The 16,774-nt window shown below is 39.3% G+C and overlaps 1 protein-coding gene across 2 annotated transcripts in view; it reads right to left on the minus strand.

The window, feature by feature from the left end:
- lsp1a (lymphocyte specific protein 1 a) overlaps positions 1 to 16,320 on the minus strand; it is a 294,870-nt gene extending 278,550 nt beyond the window's left edge. For both annotated transcript variants that reach the window (XM_059975693.1, XM_059975691.1), the window contains exon 1: positions 16,027 to 16,320. In XM_059975693.1, the coding sequence (XP_059831676.1) occupies positions 16,027 to 16,097 (71 nt within the window). In that variant the 5' untranslated portion in view covers positions 16,098 to 16,320. The remainder of the gene's footprint in view (positions 1 to 16,026) is intronic.
- Positions 16,321 to 16,774: the final 454 nt, after the last annotated feature.

Here is a 16,774-nt window from a genome sequence, read left to right on the forward strand (position 1 = left end):
CCTAGAGGAAACAGCCTCAGAATAGAGGGGTGTCCTTTTAGAATGGAGATGAGGAGGAATTTCTTTAGCCAGATAGTGGTGAAACTGTGGAATTCATTGCCAGTGTGGCTGTGGAGGCCAGGTCATTAGGTATATTTAAGGCAGAGGCTGATAGATTCTTGATTAGTCAGGGCATGAAGGGATATGGGGAGATGGCAGGAGACTGGGGCTGAGAGGGAAAGTGAATCAGCCATGATGAAATGGCACAGCAGACTTGATGGGCCAAATGGCCTAATTCTCCTTGTTTCTTATGGTCTTATGGTAGTTATTCTAATCAGTAGATGGGTTAGTGCCCAGGCACACAGATTACATATTTCAAGAGATATTTGGGAACAAGAAATTTTTCACAAGATAGTTATGATCTGCAATTTATTACCTTCAAAAGTATCAAAAAGGAACTAGATTATACAAGGATTTGGAAAAGAATAATGCACAGGAATTCTGCCTAAAAAGCAGCGAATAAAAGTGATAGAATTGCATTTACAGGAGTTGATAGAAATTCAATGGCCTTAGACAATTAATAATTCATTTATTCTGACATACACTTCCCCATGCCTTATATTTAATGAAGCAAACCTGAGATGACACAGCGCAGTTCCATCTGTGTACCAAATTAATTTGACTAAAGCAGCAGCACTGTTCTGTAATTACCTATTTCTGGATAGGATGGAAGCTGTTGTCACCTCCTTGTTTGGATGCTTCGCTCTCTCCAGCCTCCATGGTAACAAGCCAGCCAACCAAACAACTCTACTCTGTCTGCTGAACAAGATAAAATCCTATGGTGTTACAGGAAAGATACAGACATGGATAGAGGAACAGCTGATAGGCAGGAGGAAGCGAGTGGGAATAAAGAGGGCCTTTTCTGGTTGGCTGCTGGTTTTCCTCAAGGGTCAGTATTGGGACCACTGCTTTTCACATTGTTTGCCAATGATTTGGGTAATAGAATTGATGGCTTTGTGGCAAAGTTGGTGGATGATACAAAGATAGGTGGAAGGGTAGGTAGTGCTGAGGAAGCAATGTGATTGCAGCAGGGCAAGTTGGAAGAATGGGCAAAAAAGTGGCAGATGGAATACAACATTGGGAAAATGTATGATAATGTATTTTGATTATAAGGACAATAGTGCGGACTCTTACCTAAGTGAGGGGCAACTCTTTAGAACAGAGATAAGGAGGAATCTTTTTAGCTAGAGGGTATTAAATCTGTGGAATGCTCTGCCCCAGGCTGCAGTGGAGGCCAAGTCTGTGCAGATATTTAAGGTGGAACTCCTGATCAATCAGAGCATCAAAAGATATGGCAAGATGACAGGTGTATATGGTTGAATGAGAGCTGGGATCAGCCATGATGGAATGGTGGAGCAGACTTGATGGGCTGAATGGCCTAATTCTTCTCCTATGTCTTATGGTCTTATGATCTGTTATACTGGGGTAGTGGGAGCTGCAAATCCAGCCAAAGAGAGGGGGATGCAGCAACTTCCATCATACTCAACAGGGTCTGAGGAAATCCAAGTGGTCTGTCACCATCTAGAGCAGCCCGAGCAACACCTGCACTCACTAACCCTGCCAGTGTGCATCCCCAGTGCTGACCTGCTGCCCCGCTTACAGCCCCCAACAGGCAGGCTCTGCACACAGCCTCGGTGTTCAGTATGCACCCAGCCCTGTGATGCTGTTTCAAGGCTGTGGGAGCACCAGGTTCTGGGCTCAACAACATGCAGCCTGAGTGGATACCTTAATTAATTTATGGGAGGTATGACCAGTGAGTGGACCAAGAATACAAGCTCTCTGGATTGGTGCTGAGAGCAGCACATATTCAGCTTCCTACATGTTTAACCAAATTAGTTCTGCTAACTGGCAACTATAAAAATACCAGTAAGTTTACAAGTGTACTGGATGCACAAATTCACTGAGAAATGGAGGTTAAAAAGAATAAAACAATAAAGAATATTGGATATAATGCTATAATATATGAGTAATAAACCAACAAAATGCCTGGAGGAACCCAACAGGTCAGGCTGCATTTATGGAGGGATTAAAACGTTGATGTTTCGAGCTGAGACCCTTTGAAATAGCAAGTGTTTACTTTCCTCCATAAGTGCTGCCTAACCTGCTGAGTTACTCTGGCATTTTGTGTGTGTTTCTCATGATTTCCAGCATCTGAAGAACCTCTTGTGTCTCTGTAAACCAAAAAAGACTTCACTGTGGTTATTTAAAAAGATAACATCTTGAGTTCCTGTTTCACCTTTGGTTTGCAGTTAGCCATCTCCAAAGCCAACAGAATGATCAATTTGAGAGAAAACTCTTTGTTTAATGTAATAACAATTCTGTTCAGCATCTGCTTCAGTTTCTACAACACAAAACATTTCCTAAATTGCAACAGTAACTAAACTTCAGAAGTTCTGCTCATTGGCTCCACGTCACAATGAAATGTCCCAAACAGCTGGTCTTTTTGCTTCACTGACTAAGCTGTGACTGCCTTTGAGCTTCTGTATTGGTCTGCAACATGAGGTTCGTGAGAAACCACAGGATGACTCATTGTTCCTATCCTTTGGAGGGTGAAGGTGCTGGTATTTTCTCAGCATTCTTACAGCGGGCCAGTAAAGGTTAGGCCTAATCAAGTGAAAGCTCATTGTTGCATGGCTGAACACAATCTGCAACATGTGCTAACTATCCTATCAATCAGGAGCAGGTCACTCTGCTTCTCAAGCCTGTCCCACCAATCAGTTAGATCATTGTTGATCTGACTCAGGCCTCAACTCCTCTTCTCTGCTAGATCAACATGGTTTTCAATCCCTCAGGCTCTCAAATGTCCATCTAGCCCTACCTTAGATATTTCTAATGATCCAGCTTCCACAACTCTCCCAAGACAGAAAACTCCAAAGATTTACCGCATTCTGCAAGTTAAAATTTCTTCATACCTTGGTTTTAAGCAACCAGCCCCTTACCTTAAAACTTTGTCATCTTTTTCAAAATACTTCCACTAATGAAATTATCTTGACATCTCTCCTGTCATGCCTGGTTAGGATTTTCTATATTTCAATAAGACCATCCTCCAGTCTTCTAAGGTCTAAAGTGCTCAATGACAGAATAGCATGTTAACAATGAACTACAGAGGGATTGTGTTGAAGCTGATCAACAAAAAGTGGGACTACTACGTCTCACAATTACAGGCAAAGGTAACAGATAATATTTTCTGTATAAAACCCCGGCTTCCTATTGATAACCACTCTGATCAGAAGAGCAACATTGAAGATTTCCTAGAGTTAAAATTAATCTTAACCCATCATATGGTCTCATGGTAATTTTTTTACACAGCTCAATGTTAAACTTTTGTTAAAAGTATTGATATGTCTTTCATATCTTTAGTCTTTCTTTATTTTGTTTCCCTGTGACCCAACCAACCTCAGATGGAAGACTAGTGCCCAGTCTGCAAGCTGTCCTCTAATAAGCCTTTGCCAATGCCCATTTGACAAACATCATTCAGTTTGAGTCATATCTCTCTAAAAAGTAACAAATGACCCACTTGGCAGTCAAACGTTGTATAAAAATCTGTCAATGGTGTGTGATTCTCTAAAGTGTGCTTTGCTGCTCATTTCAAATTCACAGCCAAAATCTGTACAGTTTCTCCTGACAGCTATAAGTGGTGGGGTCATCTTTGCTCATTTTGTTTGCAGTGAACCTTCAGTCCACACCAATTGGTTCTAATGAGTGTCAGTAGAATTTATTATTTCAGAAGTCTTTCACCAGAATTGCATAATTTTCAAATTGTTGTTCATTTAAATAAAAGCCCAGTATCTATGGCAACTGCACAGAATGTACAATCTGGAAGCAATATTAGATTATGGAACTTTCCCTTCCTCCTTTATTGAATTTGGCTACCAGATCAAAGTGGGAGCGCCTTACATCTGTTTCCTGTTCCATTCATCAGAGATTTGTGAGAGATAGAGTGCACAGCCAAGTTCATAGTGGATCAGGACACACAGGGACAAGAAAAACTGCTGTCATTGTACATGCGCTGTTCAAAGTTCAAAATTCAGTGTACATTTATTATCAAGATGTGAACACTATATACAACCTTGAGATTCATCTTCTTATGGGCAGCCTGCAGAACAAAGAAACACTGTAGAGCCCATTTAAAAAACACCACACACACAGAGCAAAGACAGTCAAACATCTAATGTCTGAAAATGTATTGGAGGAACAGCTGTTGCTAAGTACTCCAAAAGTAAAATGCAAAAGATATTGGAGATCCAAAATAAAACTGAGAACATCGAAAAATTCTTAACATGTTCACAGTATCTGTGGGGAAAAAAGTTTTCATGTTTCAAATCTGCAGAAATCTTGGCTGTTTCTCTCTCTACAGATGCTGCCTGACCTGCTTCCATAGAACAGAGAGATGGAGTTAACCTTAAACTTTGTCTGCCTCTTCCTTGAACTATTCTATCAAAAGCACTAACATTGCTGATCTTTGAAGGATTGAAAATTCCCGGGATATGACCTATTATGTATCCATAGTCTAACTATGTGTTAGCACTTTCTTTCACAGAGGTTGGAGGTCAAAACCTGACTGGCAAAATTATTCTATGGCCTTTTGCTCCAGGGAAGGAAATGAGCTGAAGAGATAGGTCTATTGCTCTTTAGAGTGACCCCTGACTAAGGCTCCCCATGATCTCACTTCCAACTCTACATCGTAGAGTTAGCTATATAACATAAGGCATCAGTTACAACAGTGGATCCAACTAGTAGAGAGTGATTAACTTGGCAGAATATAGAAAGAACCCTTACTCCTCAGTGTGGTATTCTGACCAAGGTGCTGAGTAGGAGGTAATGTTCAATTTCCCCCACTGGGGGTAAATAGCCCCAATGCCTTGTGTGCAGCCTCGGGAGAGACAAAGGCTACGGGAGTAAACCCAGACAGAAAGTCTGGAGTGGAGCCCCTAAGGCAGCTTCCAGCAGCTCCTGCTGCCGAGCTGGTGCCAAATGTATTGTTTCACTTTCCTTTGGTCTATACTGGTGAGGATCTTGATGACTGGGCACCCCATATTCTCCTTACCTTCTGCCCAGGCTTGTGTCCTGGAGAGACCACTCCAGTGCCGCTATGCATTTTCCATCAAGACAGACGGAAGCCATCATCATCAATGTTCAATTTACATATTGAGGATGATGACTCAATTACCTGTTATGTGTTTGCCCAGTCTTCCTCAACACTCATGTAACCAGGTGATCACTGAATATCATTTTTTTTTATTGTTAAAGTGCACTTACGTATTTACCCTGGTAATGCTGAAGCAGCTGCCTGTGCCTTTAAGAGACAACGGTGACATCATTTTGCATGGGTGGAATAGAATGAAGAGTTGCCATATCCTAGAGAGAATGGAGTTTGAATGCTTTTCCCAGGTTTGGTGAGGAAAGATTTTCTCAAGTGAATTGATCAGCGCTAGAATAGTGTGGTTGTGCGCAGTTTCTTATCAGCCTTGTAGAATTGCCACTACCATATTGGTTTTGTATATTTTCTTTTATTTATTTTCATGCTGCATACGTAACAAGGGTGTGGTCCGAAATTAAGCTGAGATTGTAACAGCGGGAACTGTGTTTTTTTAAAAATTAATTTCTTCGTTCTTATTTCCATGCCCTCTTTCTGTATTAAAACATCTAAAACAGATAAAAGAATTAAAGACCCAAAAAGGTGTTTGTTGAATTGCGTGTGTATTTTTCCCCAGGCTACAAAACTTATAAAAAAATTTAACTTTGGTACTTTCCAAAAGTACTACCTGAATATTTTCATATTTCCTCACAACAATATCACCTATTGTCTATGTCAGCTCACAGAGCAATCCCATCCAAACTATTTTCCTACAGCCTTCAACTTCCCTTTAATTCCCCAACCTTCCACCTACAACAAGGGTAATTTACAATTGCTAATTACCCTACCAATTACCAGCTCTTTGGGACGAGGAGGAAACTGGAACATCCATGGGAAGCACACATAGTCACAAGGGTAATACACAAACTCCACACAAAGGGTATTGAAAGTCAAGAAATAATCTTTCCCACTGGAGATACAAGGTAGCAGCACTATTCACAGCAGCACTTAACCAACCACAAGGCTAATATCTCAGAGTATAGATGCTACCCAATGTAAGATATTCTGTCTTCACTGGCTCTATCAAATCCAAATAAAGTGAAGCACAGCTACTTCTGGAGAGTGAAATATAAAGCTCCAAGGCAGAGAGGACATATTTGGCTGGTGTTGAGGGTGGACTAGTTTATTTTTACAAGATTGCTAATGGGCTTCCATATTTAAATGTTAACCGATTCACCTATATCATTAAAAAACTTCGTGCAGAAGAGTGGGACACAACGGCAGTGTCACCAACCACCCACCACTCTTTACAATAATCAGTAAACATGTTTAGGGCACTAGCACGTACATCTGGTTAAAGTACTTCTGAAATGGTGTCTAATATTAAATTTCTGTACATTTTATGCACTATTCTCCACACCAACCCTTTCTGTAAAACGTTGATCATTGTTTAACTTCCCATCATTTTTTTCTCCTCCTTCTCTGCCACCTGAAGATACAAAGAACTGGAAGAGGACCTTTTAAACACAAGAGATTCTGCAGAAGCTGGAAATCCAGAGCAACACATCTTCAGGAACTCAGGCAGCATCAAAGGGCAGATATAGAGTAGATGTCTTGGGCTAATACTTGTGGGCCTAAAGACAGTTAAGTCCCCTGGTCCTGATGGAATGCATCCCAGGGTACTGAAAGAAATGGCAGAAGTTATAATAGAGGCTTTAGTGATAATTTAGCAAAATTCTCTGGATTCTGGGCAAGTCCCAGTGGATTGGAAGATGGTGAATGTCACGCCATCGTTCAAAAAAGGATGTAGGCAGAAGGTAGGTAACTACAGGCCAGTTAATTTAACATCTGTAGTTGGGAAAATGCTTGAAGCTATCATTAAAGAAGAAATAGTGAGGCACCTGGAAAGAAATGGACCCATCAGGCTGATGCAGCATGGATTCAGCAAACACAGATCCTATTTGACAAACTTACTGGAGCTCTTTGAGGATATAATGAGCACAGTGGATAGAGGGGAACAGATGGATGTTATTTACTGGGATTTCCAGAAGCGTTCCATAAAATGCCACATAAAAGAATTACCCATAAGATAAGGATGCATAGAGCTGGGGGTGATTTATGGATAGAGGATTGGTTAACTAATAGAAAACAGAGAGTTGGGATACATGGGTGTTATTCCAGTTGGCAAACAGTGGTGAGTGGTGTGCCACAGGGGTCGGTGCTGGGCCCACAACTGTTCACGGTATACATTAATGATCTGGAAGAGGGGACCAAGTGTAGCATATCTAAGTTTGCTGATGATACTAAATTGAGTGGAAAAACAAATTGTGCAGAAGATACAGAGAGTTACAGATCGGTTAAGTGAGTGGGCAAGGGTCTGGCAGATGGAGTACAATGTTGGTAAATGTGAGGTCATCCGCTTTGGAAGGAAAAATGAAAGATCAGATTATTATTTAAATGGTAAAAATTGCCACATGCTGCTGTGCAGAGGGACTTGGGAGTGTTTGTGCATGAATCACAAAAGGTTGGTTTGCAGGTGCAGCAGGCTATCAAGAAGGTAAATGGAATGTTGGCCATTGCTAGAGGGATTGAATTTAAGAGCAGGGAGGTTATGCTGCAATGGTACAGGGTACTGGTGAGGCCACACCTGAAGTACTGCGTGCAGTTCTGGTCTCCTTACTTGAGGAAGGATATACCAGCTTGGGTGGTGGTGCAGAGGAGGTTCACCAGGTTGATTCCAGAGATGAGGGAGTTAGGCCATGAGGAGAGATTGAGTCACCTGGGACTGTACTCGCTGGGATTCAGAAGAATGAGAGGAGTTCTTATAGAAACATATAAATTTATGAAAGAGGTATATAAGATAAAGGCAGGAAAGTTGTTTCCACTGGAATGTGAGACTATAACTAGGGGACATAGCCTCAAGATTCAGGGGAGGAGATTTATGATGGAGATGAGGAGGAAACCGCTTTTCTCGGAGAGTGGTGAATCTGTGGAATTCTCTGCCCAATGAAGCAGTGGAGGCTACCTCAGTAAATATATTTAAGACAAGGTTGGATAGATTTTTGCATAGTAGGGGAATTAAGGGTTATGGGGAAAGGCAGGTAAGTGGAGATAAATCCATGGTCAGATCAGCCATGATCTTACTGAATGATGGAGCAAGCTTGATAGGCCAGATGGCCTACTCCTGCTCCTATTTCTTATGTTCTTATGTATTACCCTCAATCAGAAAGGGAACCTTCATGGGTGCATCACTAAATATTCTAACAGTTTAACAAAAGATGTTGCAAGAATTTAGGCAAATTATTCCAAAACCATTTCATTTTGTATCCTGAGTAAGTTGAATTTTTGTATTCCACAGGATTCATGAAAGGATCTGAGCAAAAATGCTAACTCATATACAAAAATGATATTGTTAAGCTGTGCCTATCCTAATCCACGTTTTCCCTTAATAATAATTTGCACTTGTATTTTGACAGATAGCCTCTTGTGAGTTTATACAAAGAACATTTTTATACTTCTTCTCAGTAGGGCAGGTGAAATGAGAGCAACAGAGGTCAGGGGTTAGATAGTATCGGCCACAGAGAGACCCTCAGCTGTAAACTCCCAAGAGCTTGTATGCTGGTAAGTTTGTAAAACCACTAAAACGTTGACAGTCTAAAACTGGAATACCACAGAGTAAAGTAAAAAAAAAGATGAAACTATTCAAAATCAAAGAAATTTACCCTTCAGGAAAATAAATCCAATGTTATTTCCTGAAACAAATTGTTTTGGGTGCCAGTATTCAGGCTAAAATCTACAATCGTTTAACAGAACATACCAAGTGTGTTTCTTCATCATGTTTTGCAATGATACAGTTTTATTGTAAATGAGCATGGAAACATCCAAATAGTTATGGAAAGTTTTAACGACTTTTCTTAAAACTAATTTTTACTGTAATGAATTGTTCATTGTAGCAGGTGCAGGTGATTCTGGTGTCACATAGGGATGCCTACTCAAAATTGTCACAGAACTGTTTGCTGGATTGAAAATTCCAAAATAGAAGTCCATGTTTCTAACTGAGTGATACTGGATAGTTTGCACCAGCACATTGTCAAAATCATTTCTCACTGTTGCAAAGTGCTTGGAACAAGAGAAAAGGAAATTATCCCCATCTGGAAAGCAAATTCCAAAGCATCATAATTCATTAAGAATACTGTTCAAAACTTCCATTTTATCCTTCTTTCAAGAGAATATTTATATTCATCAGTCTCCAATTTACTTTAATTTTTAGCAAAAAAAACTTTAACTTCCCAGTAGCCCCTCCCTGCCCCCTCCTCCAAATCTCCAAATCACAGCCAACTCAAGCTCTTCAAAGTTTTCCACAGTGACTGTATATTGATTTTCAGGTTCCATCATTTGTTAGTTGCCACAATTTTTGACCAGAAACTGATAGATTTTATCCTATTAGCTAACCTCTATTTATCTCACTATGATGTAGCTTGGGATCAATTTTAGAAAAGCAATATGATGAACAAGTGGCATTACAGGGGGATGAACCTATTTTTAAAAATAGTTAAATTTTTAAAATTTAAAATATTTAACATTTTAATATTTAAAATATTTTTTCACTCTGATCATAACCCCCATTTTTGTTCACCAATTACTAGTCACACTGCAATGGAATAATACAGACCAAGAGAAGTTCAAAGATCTCACAAGAAAAGGGTTAGAGATATCAAAAGGCAGAAAGAAACTGATTATATCTTTCTATGCTGCCCAGAAACACCTGATTCTGGCTAACCTTTGAAATTATGCAAACTCAAGCCTGTCTAGCATTCATATGCTTCAAGAGGCAGGCTTTCTCTCAAGAGATAATAGGCACAATTTACTGTTTGCTCAAGAATCATCTATAATTCAGATTTGGAAAACCAACATAGACTTTTCTAGCCTGAGTGCATCAGCCTTGGTTCCAATAACTCCTCCTTCTCTCATGCATAAGTTTCCTCAGCTCAATGAATACTCTCCTAATGCTCACTAACTTGAGTAACTCTGTGACACGGTCACCAAAGCACCAGGTTCATAGCCCACACAATGACTGAAGGATTCTGCAACAAGTACTTGCATTAACCGAAGTTTCAGTTTCCCCATGATCAAACAACTCTAGCTTAACCTCAAACCTGCATGTGAATGAGTAAGGGTAGTGGTGGAAGGACCTTCCTGTAGCTAACTGCATCTTAAACGTGTACTTTATAAAGTTCATTGATTTTAATGATTTTGGCTCCATTTAACAATGCTTGTGTCAGATTAGGGCTTCCTGGTGATTTATATAAACAACCACCTACTGTACAAACTCCTAACAAATGCACACCCCAAGCATTCTACACAGATTTCCAAATTATGGGGCTTGCAATTCACACTGCAATTTGGATGCACTTCACCATAATGCCAAATCATATTCATTAAAGAAATCAATAACCTCCCCCTTTCTATTATACAAAAGGAAATTGCTCTCTCTTCCACACTAATTTCGCATAGCATTTTGGTATGGACTGTTTCTGGTTAGTACAAGAATTGAATCTATCTAAAATTATCCACAAACATCTTTAAATTAAGTCTTGGCATTCTGCAAAGAATTGGCTGCTGAGCACTGTTGTATCAGCACTCAAACTGTTTTCTCTGATAAGGAGCAGAAAGAAAAGGATCATTGTTTGCATTACACCATTCCATTTTGGTGCTGAAGGACTATTACTTTCACTGACATTTATCATGCACCTCTCCAATTTAATAAATTCAGCAGGAGTATTAGAGCTCCACACATGCTTTTCTATACATTTACTTGTTATATACTGCATAGTTCAACACTGTTTACTGATTTATTGAGTTACTGTGTGGAATAGGGACTTCGAGCCATGGGGTCCAGCAATTCTCCAATTTAATTCTAGCTTAATCACTGGACAATTTACAATGACCAATTAGCCTACCAACCAATACGTCTTTGGACTGTGGGAGGAAACCAGAGCATCCAGAGGAAACCCACATGGCCATGGGAAGGAAGTACAAACTCCTGACAGGCAGTGGCAGGAATTGAACCCTTGTCACCTGCACTGTAAAGCGTTATGCTACTATGCTACTGCGCTGCATGGATAACAACTCATGAAGGTGAACTCCATGAACACCTTCTCATTAATTATTGTCCCTCTGATTTTGCGATATAATACATAATTCATCACCTGAGTAGGTTTTGAAAAAATGAATGACAAAATATGTGAGAAATATTTATTTTCAAAGTTTGGTGGTCAAAGTGAATTGCATACAGTATACTGAGGATGATGATGATCAAGCTAGATTATATTCTAAAGCACATAGATCTTTCAATTTTAAAGTCAATTTTATAGACAGTGACCTTACAGAAAGATTTTTGAGTTTTTCACCACAATTCATTACAGAATTCATCTGATGATCAGATTACAGTCACTGTCTTCAGTATTGCACTAACTAGAAGGTTACTGAAAATGTCGGTGTATCTGTAGGAATATGACTGACTCATAGAGAGAGGCTGTTCGGCCCATTGACTCTATGTTAACCATTAACCATTCATTAATCAAACATTCTCACCAATTTTGCCCAGATTCACAAATGACATTTGGAAAACTATTCTAAATCTCATGATCAGTTTCTTTCCTCAGCCCAAAGACATGTGCAAATGGATTGTAGAACCTGTGGGGGGGCTGTGGGGCAGGCGTAATTGAACAGAATTGACCACATATTCAACTTCACTCTCAGTTTAAGCTACTGACCTCCACTGCTGTTTCATATAGACGTCTGTTTTTCATAAGATAAATAAATCTGTGATATTTGTAATATATTATATTCTGGAGATTATGGTGATTTTAAAATAATGCCTCATACACATAAAATAAATGAATGTTTCTCATTCATATAAATTAGGGAGAGCTGCAATGTTATTCATAGAAATGTAAGGCCAGTGAGCAAAGATCCTTTTTGACCCACTGTGTAATACCATCATTTCTTTCTTCTGGATTTCCAGTGCAGTCACTTCTCTTCGGGTTAACTGTAATATCCAGTCATACGTATCTGACATGTGTTAAAAAATACCAGGAGATCATCAGTGCTGTCTGAAAATGTGGTACTCAAGCAGAATGAACACAAATGGAATGTTTTTCTTCATAAAAAGGTTTGAAAATGTGGATAAAGAAAATTTCCGTGCTGAGACAATCAGCAACTGTTTGCACAGTAAAGTGTTATTGGCAACATCAGAGGCAGTACCCAGCAGTTAGCCAGTTCAGACTATGTTCCTCTTAACTGTTACTGAATATGATTTTCTTTCATTTTGTGAATGAAAGGTGATTTTTATAGGCATATTTGCAAAGATTTTCTGAAAATGAGCAGACTTCCTTTCAGTGTATGTATTGCAACACTTACAAAAGTGTTTACCATGAGAAAGATATTACATAGTTTCTGACGTCATCTGCAATTTCTCAAGCCCAAGGACCTTAAATTATTTACAACCTTTTCTTAAAATAAGTGAATTATGCTTTTTTAGAATCAGTGACTTCTGATGGAAAGCACAAATAAATGGATAATTTTTGTGAGCTTTTGCCAAGTTACTGTAAATTCTTCTCACGATCTGCCTCTTAAGATTAGTCTAAATAAACACCCACTCGCAGGACCTTGTCCTGACAGACTAATGAGTTTCAGCTGTTGTCTGACTCTTACAGTTCCCATTCCACAGATGTACTCTTTTAAGTTTCAGAGAATCAGTCTGCAGTGCAACACTTCCCAACAGCTTGCAGCCCGGCAAGAAGTTATTAACTTTGCAAGGATTTGGTACTCGGAGCCCCCTATCTAGAAAGCTGAAACAAACCATTTAACATCCTATATTTGAGTATTGGCCGAATGCAAATAATAAGTCTCATCTGCCTAAAGGAATGAAAGGGAATAAGACACTCACAGAGAGATGCGTACGGCATGGGAAGAATTACTCACTGTCATTTGGGCTCCCCAGTCAGTATTGATATACTCTGTTGTTAGTATCAATTGGAGTGTGGAGACAGTCACTTGGGTAACAATGAGATTCATTTATTTAAGAGTCCTTTTTATTCCTTGCAGGTCTTCTTCCACTGGTTAGCAGTGGAGGAGAGGTTGGCTGAAGTTTATTTATTTCATTATTGAGGTACTGCATGAATTAGGCCTTTCTGGCCCTTCGAGCTGCACCACCCAGCAAAACTGATTTAACCCTAGTCTAATCACGGGTCATTTTATAATAACCAATTAAACTACCAAATGGACTGTGGGAGGAAACTGGAGCACCCCAAGGAGACCCATGGGAGAATGTACAAACTCCTTACAGACAGCAGTGGGAATTGATTCCGGGTTTACTAATGCTGCAAAGTGTTGTGCTATCCACTGTGGGTGCTGAGTGGGTTCTTTCTGCAGTACCCTTCTTCCTCCTACATCTTTTCTTGTAATTAACCAGCATAATCCAGAGCAGCTGTACAGAGACTGTTCCATGATGGGTGTAGGCTACACTCTAAAGCTCCAATATGTATTGGTGAAGATAGCAATGGCCACGGCATCAACAGTGATATCATTAGGTACACATCATATGCCAAAGAATTATTGGACCTAGTAATGTGAAAAGGGCACAAGAGAGGCCTGTCCCGTTTGCTGATAAAAGTAATTGAGAAAACAATCTTTTTTAGACTTAATTATTTTTTAAATGATTTGCACACAGGAAGTGTATGATCTGATCCATTTTACCTGTTAGCATATACTATCAAATCAAAGACCACAATTTTCAAAACAAAAGAAAAGCCAACATGTTCAGTCTATAGCAATATTTGGAGTAACATTCGTGTAATTTTTTGCACCATTTACTGTATCTCAATATTTGTTTCAAAATATGGTATTTATAAATTATCCACAGTGATACCAACAGTGATCTTCATACAACCCCACTACCCCATTCTGCTGTTCTAAATACTCACTACTACAAGCCAGCAATTTACTCATTAATTTGAGGTTGTCATTGAAAACCCTACAATAACCATAACATAATTTTGCCAACTGAATTCAGTTTATCGTATAGCTTTGTCCTTTCAAGATAGAAGGAGGCAACAAACCCATCAAGTTCATGCCCGCTCTTTGGACAATCCCATCAATCCCACTGTCCACTTATTTCTCGGCAATCTGTTCTATTCCAATTGCCCATCCACCCCACTGACTGTCCCACCATCCTACAATATTAGAGGTAATTCAAAGAAGCAAATTCGTTGACCAGCTAACACATGTTTGGAATGTGAAAGGAACTCAGAGTACTTGTGGTCACATAGAGAATGTGCAAATGCCACTCAAACAACACCAGAGGCCAGACAACCATGCTACCTGTATCATCACTCTACCACCCATTCTCTTTCACTAAATTCAATTTTCCTTCAGCTCCGAGGAAGTTGTTTATGGATATTTTAGTCTGACCATCAAATACTGAATTGCTTTGAAGACCATACTCAATAGCCCCATGGCTAAATTATCTTCCAACATTTTTCATCTCTCTACTCAACCATATATTTTCCCCATAGGATGTCAAGTTGAAAGCTGAGTAAAAAGGTGGTCAGGGATCAGCGGAAGCTCTGAAAGGCCCTGAAATGAATTGGAAGACAGCTAACTCCAGTTATATTGGCAAGGGACAAGGGGGTAGGGGCAGAAGCATGTGAAGGTAGACATGGGAAGGGGTGGATGAGGCAATTACTAATGACATGAATGGAATTCACCAATTTACCTTAAGGAAGAACAAAATTTAATTGATGATTCTTCACAGCTGTATACTGGGCAATAGCCCAGCTAAAGAATGAACTTTTTACATAATACAGGAACAGACCTTTGACCTCTGGTTAAGAACTATTTCTGCAATCGAGGCTCATGTCACTCATCAACTGAATAAGCATATTGAAACATTGACCATGACATCTGTGCAGTATAAATTGCAGGAACCTACAATGCACATATAAAATATATAAAAGCAATGGATTCTGAAGAAGCCCAATGATATTCTGCTTAAAAATGCAGCTCTACACAATAATATTTCTAACTTTCATCTCTCTGTGATGCTAGCCCCTGTGACTCCATGAAAATCAAAACTTTCCCAGCTGGGGATTCAGCTGGGAAAGTGAAAATAGTTATTGTACAGTTAGACACCACAATCATCCCAGAAGTCTTATAACTATTTGTGAGCTTATCACACAGAGATAATGATGCCAAGTTTGTGGGTCAATTATTATCATTACTGAGCATAAATGGTTGTAAAGAGAAAGTGCATACTCTGGAGTGAGAAAGGATTTACAGATAAAAACAAATTCTTTGGGTTTTCAGAAGTCTCCAGAAGGATGCGGGCCTTTTCCTGGGTTTCTCAACTTTAACAGAATATGTCAAAAAAGGGTTAAACACATAAATTTTATATTCTTATTTCCAGAGAGCAAATTACAGCTAGATCAGCCAATACCCATAACATGCCATCACTCATCCGTAGTCATGAGAGATGTTTATAAATACAGGAAATTAGCCTACAATATTACACTAAAAGGTAAATTCAAACAATTTCTCCAAAGGTTACCATTGTGCAAAAATACCTTTGATCCATTTGCTAATTGTAACTATCAAAGATCCAAGTCACTAGTCTACATTTTCCATTTGACAAAACTCCAGAGCTTTAGGTTCAGTTAAAACGATCAGTTAGATTTATGAATAACTTTGTGCCTTGACTTGAAAGCAATCTTAATGATAACAAAGTGGAGACTGCAGATGCTGTGTTATTAATGCTTTAGCTCCATGGTACCGTTGCTTTCAGCAGTGTGCACAAGCTGCTGTGCAGAGCGCAGAGGAAAGACCACAATCAAAACATCAACAAATCGTACCTCTCTGCTTGACGCCAAAGCTCTTCACGTTTCTGTCTCCGCATTTTATGTCGGTGTTCCAAGTCATCCATCCTGCCTTGCCTATTCTTTGTTTCCCCTTGCCTTTAGAAAGCAAAAAGCTCAAGGTTTTCGCTTGCTGAGTTTTCAGCTGAGCTTTAACGGGCGATTATTCTTCCTGTAATGTTAGAAAGTAAAACCTGACCAAACAGGAAGCCAGTTACGGAGAAATTGAGCTGAAATGCCTTTCTCTCATTCCAGCTGTGCCAAAAGAAGGAGGCCTTCAGGCAGGGGCACACTGGCATTCAGCTCCCCTCACCTCTTATATCTTGCCCAAAATGAAATAAATTCTGACGTCTTTGAGCAATTGGTTTCTCTAAACATTCATACATGAAGAGCTGGCAAACCCTTAACTCTTTGAGTGCTTTGGTAATTTCATTCTTCAGAATAAGTATTTCCTTTGCTATTTCTCACTGTAAAACTGAGATTTTAATGTAGCTATTTTAACATCCTGTGAGCACTATGGTTCTACAGAAATGATGAAGCTATATTTTAGGTGTCATCGTCCTTGTGATGCATTAAATTTAGTTCTAATAACCCTAAGGATCAATAAAGGCAGAGAAAGTTGGAACCATCTTCTCTATTTTAATTTTACTAACATTTACAGATATGACTAATGCACATTGGTTGCAAGATTTTCCTTATTTACTAACAGATTTATGTAGCAACAAGGTGACTCACAGTTTTGCCA

The sequence above is a fragment of the Hypanus sabinus genome, chromosome 7 (genome assembly GCF_030144855.1).
Source record: "Hypanus sabinus isolate sHypSab1 chromosome 7, sHypSab1.hap1, whole genome shotgun sequence".
NCBI classification, from domain to species: Eukaryota; Metazoa; Chordata; class Chondrichthyes; order Myliobatiformes; family Dasyatidae; genus Hypanus; species Hypanus sabinus.